Source organism: Egretta garzetta, unplaced genomic scaffold (assembly GCF_000687185.1).
Source record: "Egretta garzetta isolate BGI_Z169 unplaced genomic scaffold, ASM68718v1 scaffold14, whole genome shotgun sequence".
In the NCBI taxonomy this organism is placed as follows: Eukaryota; Metazoa; Chordata; class Aves; order Pelecaniformes; family Ardeidae; genus Egretta; species Egretta garzetta.
In genome coordinates this window covers 5111966-5120279 of record NW_009259588.1, presented here as the reverse complement: position 1 = coordinate 5120279, position 8314 = coordinate 5111966, and the positions used below count along the sequence as shown (strand labels likewise).

The 8314-nt window shown below is 43.5% G+C and overlaps 1 protein-coding gene across 1 annotated transcript; it reads right to left on the bottom strand.

Moving 5' to 3' along the window:
* Positions 1–1234: 1234 nt before the first annotated feature.
* On the bottom strand, positions 1235–8312 carry TPMT (thiopurine S-methyltransferase; the record flags this gene model as incomplete). Its single annotated transcript, XM_009637937.2, has 8 exons — positions 1235–1350; positions 2140–2184; positions 3201–3286; positions 4042–4116; positions 5574–5626; positions 6142–6274; positions 7371–7463; positions 8245–8312. Coding segments are annotated over 8 exons (669 nt in total), but the record flags the coding sequence as incomplete, so codon positions are not given.
* Positions 8313–8314: the final 2 nt, after the last annotated feature.

Genomic DNA, 8314 nt, shown 5'->3' with positions numbered 1-8314 from the left:
GGCCGGGCTCCCCCTGCGGGCGCGTTGCGGCCCCGGGCCGCCCTCCCCGTTAAAGCACCAAGAAGGAGGTGCTTTAACCCGGCAGCGGCAGTACTGTCCAGAAGTGAAAAACGCACGAAAACAGCAGCCCCGCTGGTTCCCCGGCTGCATCCCTCCTTCTCTCTGTCAGCCCCGGCCTCAAAGTGCGAGGGGCTGTAGCGTGGGGATCGCTGTGTTAAAATCGCCAGCCCCTGCTTGCAACTCTAGGACTACGGCACTTTAAAAAGCCCCCATAGCTTTCAGTCGTCTGCTGGCCTTGGTGCATTATAATAGGCAAAGTTGCCATCATATCTTTCCAGCGTTTTTTAAAATAAGCTGCTGAGGAGAGGCCAGGGCAAGAAAGGGGTTTGAGCGCCTCAAATTTTGTCACTTTTAAAAATGGCAGCAGCATCCCTACGGGAGTGATAAAAGACCTGCAAAGGAAGGTTTGCCTTCAGGTGAGAGCACGCAGCAGCTCCGCAGGTTTGCTTCGAACACTCTCAACCTACAAGCCCTGTGCCAGTTTGCCCGCTCGTAGCCGTGCCCTTAAGGGAGGGAGCAGCATGCTCAGGAGCAACCGCAGGGACATTTTCTCCCCCTGCTCTCTCCTTTATTGTCATCCGGTTTGCTTCCTTCTCTTTCCTGCTTGACGATTGTTCCCCCTTGGCAGCTGCTGCCGAGCGTTCCTGCCCGCTCTCAGCCAGCTCGTCACTTGACTTGTAATCATGACGGAGAGAAGTGACTCGCGCCAGCTTCCCACCTCTCCTGCCCAGCTGCCCCGGCCTGGCGCAAGGCCAGCGTCGCAGAAAACAATATTTGAACAGCAGCTGCCATTGCTCCCAGGGCTGCAAGCCGATGAGGCCGACCTGCAGAGCGCCAGTGAAGATAGCACCAACTGGCAACAGCCAAAAAGGAACAGGAACATTTCTTTTTCCCAGCTCTGATGATTTGAATTGATCTGGAAGAAATAGATGTACTTTAAAAATGCCTGTTAGTGCATGGAGTTTATAAGAAAAGCCACATGCATCTCAAGACAGTGAAGGCGGTTATTGTGGGAGAGGCCTTACTTTGGTAAGCAAAATGGACAAAAATGTTCCACAGGCGTTTTTCTGTATGCTGAAGCCTGCTTTAAGAGTGCCTCAAAACAGGTGACATTTTAAAAGGCAAGACAAAAATGAAAGCAAGATGGGAGGTAAGTTCTTTTCATTAATTTTAATCAAGCTACAAACTTTAGTATATATAGCACCTCCAGAAAATAATCTAGTCCCCACTGCCTGTGTCTGTCTGAGAAGTCATCCACTTTTTGAAGACACTTAATTTCACAGTGGTTGCCTGAAAAGGAGGAAAGAGTAACAAATTACCAAATGATTAGTCACTGAAAAATGCAAACTGTTGCAGAGGGGATTCTTATCCACAGATGGAAATCACAGTCCCTAACACAGTGGCACAAGTGCACTGGGAAAAACTTATCCATCTCTTTTGCATTGGGATGTAACTGTCCATGCCAATGGACACTGTACATTGCCCCTACAGACACTGTAGGGGTCTCAGAAAGTTGTAAATTTAAAAGTGCAATATCAAAGCATATCAGGAGGAACTTTTAAAATTAAATTCCCACCATAATTCTGAGTTTCCTTTTTTTTATGGATTTGAGTTGTACATTTAGCATCTTTTTCGTGTGGCATGTTACTTTTCTTCTTTGGCTCCAAAAGTACAGCAGAAACCTGTAGAACTGGTATGCAGAGGCCTTCTATTAAAACCAGGGTAGCTGGTGATGAGATGCAGAGAAAGACAAAATGCTCAAACTGGTCTAAGACTGCAGCTACAAGATCATGGAGTGCAGTATGAATCCTGGGACAATGAAAAGATGCCAAGGGGAGGAAAGAGACAGTATCTGTCTCTTGGGTCTTCTTTGCATCTTTTGAGAAGCTAAGAATTTTCCTTGACAGCGAAATCCCTATGGCTAAATGGTATTTATTTTCTGTTATTTTTCCATGACTCCACCCCTTAGATAAGAAGCAAATTACTCTCTATCGCTTGTCACAGGGTGAGGTAGAAGCATATAAACACGTTGATGCATTTTGGAAAAAACTCCTAGGTGTCTGCTGAAATATCACTTACCAAACAAGCCTTTAATTTCAGATTCAGGAACATAAAATGGTGGGCCTGAAAGAAAATGGGTGAGGCGCATGAGAGAGAAGACACGGGAAGGAAACAAACATTTACACTGCAGCCAGAGAGCTGCGCAGCAGCCCTGTCACTTGCAGCATCTGGCCCGCCATCGGGCCCCAGTGTCTAGCACCATCTCCAGGGACCAGAAAACACCATATCCAAGAACTCGTGGCACTTTGGTGGGCCACCAAACAGCTTCAAGTGTTGCTGCTGCATCATCTCCAGGCTGCAGCCAGGGCAGCCACGTTGTCAGAAGTCATGAACGTGCCATAGATACAACCGCTCTCCGTGCACTGTCTGAATCCAGCCAACAACTTCTTTATACTACAATGGCATAAATAACGCTAAAAGCTTAATAATGTGAGGGGGAGAACAATGAATTAAACTATTGTTGCTAATGATAACAAGACCTATTTTTTTCAGGGATAATTATGTTAGAGCCCAAAAGCAGCAAGAAATCTCTTTCTTTTGAGAGTTAATAATTTAAAAAAAACCTTTTTAAATGCCTCTCAGACTTCAGTATGTAATAAAAGTTATAAAAGGAAAAAATACTTGATGATTTTACAGAATTTCACGTCTTCCAAGCATATTCAGACCATGGTAGTGGCTGAGAGAAAGAAGCACAAGATGGGCAACACGTTGGGTTGCAAGTATTGGGTAAACAGAGTGAAGCCAATGTTCTTGGGAGTGCTTCAAGCTCCCTAGGCCAGACAGGGTGTTACTCTAAGCATTCACTCTTCCAGCTTCCTTGTCACAGCCACACTTCCAGTTTCATTTCTTTCTTAATATACCATGTCTGTCCTCCACTTACCCTAGCATGTCTGAATGCTAGAGAAAAAGCAAATATAGTCTCAAGCTTGAGCAACATCTAAAATTTTTAACACGCAGTTGGATTGGAGTGATCAGTTGACAAAGCCATGCTGATAAAAAACCTGGGGAAGATACCACATCTATACACAATTTGTATTAAAGCATGCAAAATCAAAACATGAACAGTGCAAAGTTCTCACCTTTGTGTTTGTTTGGATCATATGAAACTGTAACGAGGAGATAAGAAGAATTTTTTGCCATTAGAGTGATCATCAAACTGGCATAGCTACAAGGAGAAAGGTATACTTCGTTACTTTGGAACTGTACAAACTTTCAAGCACAGCATTCAAAATATTCAACAACAACAGAGGTAACATATTTCTATGCAAAGACAACTTGAACTGAACTTCACAGAAACTAAGCAAAGCTTAGCTTGAATTTCATGAGCATGAAATTCATGCTACGCATGAAACACCTCAAAGGTCACTGCTTACTCGTCATAAACAAGCATTTATCTTTTTGTGCATATTCATCTCAAAACTAACAGACAAAACGTAGTATTCATCTGCCATAGTCTAGAATACAGTACACAATACAGTGCTCATCTTTTAAAATTATTGTGCATTCAAGATTATGTATCTAATTAAAAAATCCTGGGGTAGGGTCAAACTACATTTGGGTTGGCTATAGGCAAGAACAAAAAATTGGAATAAAGGGAAGTGAGGGGAAAAGAACAAAGAGAGGAGAAGCAGATGGGGTGAAAAGGAAATAATAAAATTCAGATGAGACTTGCAGCTCTGCTTCTGCTGGCTTGCAACAAACCACATATTTTCCCACCAAGAGGCCGGGTGGCTTCCTGAAGGAAGCTCACAAATCTAGAGTACAGCGCTCTGCGACTGCAGCTGATGCTTGCGGTAGAGAAGAACTCGTGTCGGTTACTCCTTTAAATGAAAGAGGACTGCCACTGACAAGTGGCAGGAGGAAAAACATGTGTCACTGCATACATTAGAGAAAAGAAAATAACAAAGCAAATTTACTAACCGTTGTCTGTCGCATGGATTCACAGCTACTAGAGCTCCTCTGTCCCAAAACCCATCAAACTTGCCAACTATTGAGCTATAGGGAGATGAGGAAAAGACTTAAAAATACTAAAAAAGCGCCTTCATCTTTACTAGGATACTTCTGTGAAGTCACAAGGATTCTCCAGCTAACTGCGCAGATTCCCCACTACCTTTTTGTTATGGTCCAGCATTTCCATGATCCCAAACTGGATGATCTGACTCCCAAGAAACCCCGCCTCACATACGGCCCTGCTGTGATAGCAAAGAGTTGGTGGAATTGCTCACCATTTCCCCATCATTATGGGCTGCTCAGAGAAGGCGGGGAGGAAGGAAAGTAGCTTAAACACATTTGGGCTACAAGTCTGGGGTTTTGGCAATCATACCCTGCCGTGACCCTTGAGGCAGCACTAACATGCTCTCAGCACGTCAATAGTTCTTGGCCACCGTGTAAAACCACATGTGATTTCAAACATGGGTTAAGGAAGGTGCCTCGTTGCTTTAATGTCACTGAACGCAGCACACCAACAATTTTAGACACCTCAACTCCTAGCTACATGCCCAGGACAGTTAGCTTCAGCTTGCAATTTGTTTAATGTTAGAAAAGCTAAGTTACACTGCTGCTGCTTGCCTCAGTCTACCACTGCCTCAGACATTCTTTTTGCTCCTGGATATGCTAGCTGATGGCTTCAGTGAGACCTGAGCAGGTGGTCAGGTGCAAAGCCACCACAAAATCTGAGAAGAATGCTTGAGGCCACAGAGCACAATGGGTTGAAACATTTTTCCGGAGTCAGTAGTGCAGACTGTATTGAAGTATTTTGCATTTTTCTGTTGTGTCTTTTAACTAAGAAATAAGGACGTTTTAGCACTAAAACCCCTTCAGATGACATTAGTTAAGTCGAGCTGTGTTTTGCAAGACACTTGCAGAGTCCGTGTTTGACAATATATTATGTAGTCACATACACTGGAGTGATGTAATGTACTTTAAGCCCACCGAGAAAAGTACGTTAAGTAAAGCATGGGACATATAATCAATGGGAACAGCTTAACTATGCATATGTTAATCGATAGCTTGGGGAAAAAAAATATTTGGTACTTAGTTAAAGGAAAAGCTGTCTAAGATGACACCTCTGGGTATATTCTCTTTACTTTTACTAAGCTATTCTGACTAAAGGATTGTGCTAGGCTTTTGCTTCATAGAATCTATCAGTAATATTAAAGATAATTTGTTTTTACTGTAAAAGCAAACATGTTTTTCTATAACTTTCACAGAATGGCTTACAACAAGAAGCCCATTTAAAGATATTTAGTCAGCATCTTTATCTAATGGTCAACAACAGAGTTTTTGTCAGAGATTGGCTATTCACATTTCTCATACAAGTTCCTAAGAGTCTTCTTGAGAGGACCTGTCCCAAATCCTTATGGCCGATTCAAATAAAATAATAAGACAGTATTATGACAATATTAATACATGTTTGACTATACAGATTTGTAAACCACACTATATATTCCTACCTGGACAAATCATAAACACTGCAGCAGTAGAGGGAAATGTTCCCAGAGGTACTCTGTAATAAAAAGCAAAGGAAAGAATACTTATCAGCAAGCTAACTTTAAATATACACATGCAAGTGTGTATTTATACTTTATACCTCAAAAGAAACACACACAATGTTAAAATATACACTTAGATGTAATGGGAAAAAAACTGTGAGAAACATTTTTGGTTTTTCTTTACTGAGGCACCTCCCTTGATCCTCTCCAGGGAGGTTCTGATCTGTCAAGGCATGCAACCGTCTGATTGTTAAAACACATTTACTTTACTTTTTACTTTACTTTAAAACACATTTACTTTACATTCAGGTGCTTCAATGTCATAAGAAAAGAAGACCAAAGTAATAAACTCAAAAGAAGAACTTCTCAGTCCAGAATTACAACTCAGAGCGTCCTTTCAGACCTCTTCAGGAGAGGTGAAGGATTACCAGTATGACAGAGGCATAAAAGCAGAACGACCCGTTTGCTCAGTTACACCTGCATTACGTGATTAACCACACCAGATCGTTTGACAATGCAGGAAACATACCTGCAACTTTTTTGCTCCTGGAATCTCTGGGACTGGCTCCTCACAATAAGGCAGGCTGTGCTCGGCAAAAAATTCCTTCAGTGCTTGCTCGCTGACTTCCACACCGACAACGCTATGTCCCATGTCCGCCAGCCTGCACACAGCAGAGAGGTCCCAAGTTTACGTGAGGCCTTGCAGGTTGGGCCATTACCAGACATGTATCTCCCACGCAGCATTTATTCATTAGGGAAAGCCTGGTTTTAGGATGCACTGGTATGTCTAATCCTGACTTTCTGGTGCGTTCACGTTTTATTATGCACCTCCCCTCCATGATCTGAGCTTACATTAGCACCTCTCAGCATACAGTTGATGAGGACATCCAGGCTTTATTTAGATTATTCATTTATTTCTGTGAACTCAGTGAAAGCAACAGTGATTACACAGAGAAACTGTCCATTTTGGATTATAGAATTATGTTCTGCTCTGAACTGCAGCGGCTGAGGCACGCTGCCCACCCGGCTGCCTCTGCGGCTCGGTTCGGCGCCGACGAAGGCAGCAGGGTGTGGTAACCTCTTCACTGCTGCAGCTCAGCGCAACGGCAACATGTGCCAGAGCCTGCAGTCAGCCTAGTAAGTAGAGTTACCGTGATAAAACCTGGTAACTGGGACTAACCCAATCCCCTGAGGATGCAGTTCAGTCAGGGTTTTTTGGTTTGTGTGCCCTCCCTCCAAGGAAAAAAAAAAAAAAAAAAGACTGGCTTACACAGCCCCAAATTATAAATATAACCCAGCCAAAAAAGTAAAATAATAAATTTTAAAAAGAGGAGGTTATATTTAGCCCAAATCACTTAAGTTCCTAGTGTAACGTGCCACATGGTCCCGTGAAAACGTGCTCTGGCACAACCGGCCTCATTGCAGGCAATTTAAGCTGTCACTGCCACCAAAAGAAGCAGCGGTAAGGGCACAGCTTCAGTCACTCTGTCCATCACAAACTCAGCATTCCCCAAGCTGACCCTGGGGCCATGAGGGGGACTTTCGGGTGAGTCCTTATCTACCCCATTTGTGCTGCTATACAAAACGCCAGCAAATGAAACCAAACTCCCTCCTCCCTTCAGCCTCCAGTGACGCTGCTTTCCTACCAGCAGAGATGCGGCACGTTTCCATTGGCCAACACAAGGTTGGGAATTCCCCTTCTCCCGCCCTCCCTCCCCACATCAAATAAGACTTTTGCTCTTATAATCCATGCTTTACCATTTCATCTCTACTGCTTTGCCACAGAGCGGGAAAAATATCCTCAGTCCACTCCTGCCGTTTAAAAGAACATCCAGATACTTCTGCAGGAGCCTGCAGGAGAACAGAGGTGTTTTCCTTACCACTGCGAGCCTCCGCGCTGGCACGTTAAAAGCCAGGTGCTACGCACTAGGCCAGGGAAGACACAAACTCCACGGCGGAACAGAGACTCTTAGTTCAACCTCCTTCATACCATTAGAAATACAAACACGGAACAAAAATATTCACTTCCCATTTGCTTCGAAAGACAGTAAATTTAACTTCTGTTAGAAAAGGACACATTTCTCTTTGTTCTGTTTTCTGTTTCTTTTCAAGCAAACCAACCAACCGACCCACCTCTAAGAGGGGCACAACAGACGGCTTAAACAGAATGGTTAACAAACTTCTCTGTCAATCAAATCACTTACACAGGTCCTAAATGTAAGTGTCATTGATCGCAAGGCTCTATCATCAGGTTTGGTCTCTTAGGTCCCTGTCTCCCAGCGCACAATAACCGCTCCAACGCCCTCCGCACGTTGCTTTAGGCCCCAGTTGCGTAACTTATGAGCAGCAACGCAGAGCTTCCGCGTCAGAAAATTTAAGTTTCTTAGGCAAGCTATCCAAGCTTTATAGCTTAAAGCCTGATTTAAAAGTTCCAAATTCAATGCAATCCTTTCTTTTCTCTGCCTTTTTTTGACAAATGCAGGTCGCAAAAATATTTTACTGTCAGGCCGTGTAAAATAATTTTTTTTTTTATAAATGCGTCATTTTCTGTTAGGAGTTTTTTGAAGGAGTCAAGCCATCCATCCCACAGCATTTCTTTCCACGGCTTAGGCAGAAGAGTGAAGTCACATACGGATGCCCTTGCTCCTTGTGAAACCCGATGTTGCCCATTTCCCACTTGCGCAGCCATTCCTCCTCCGACA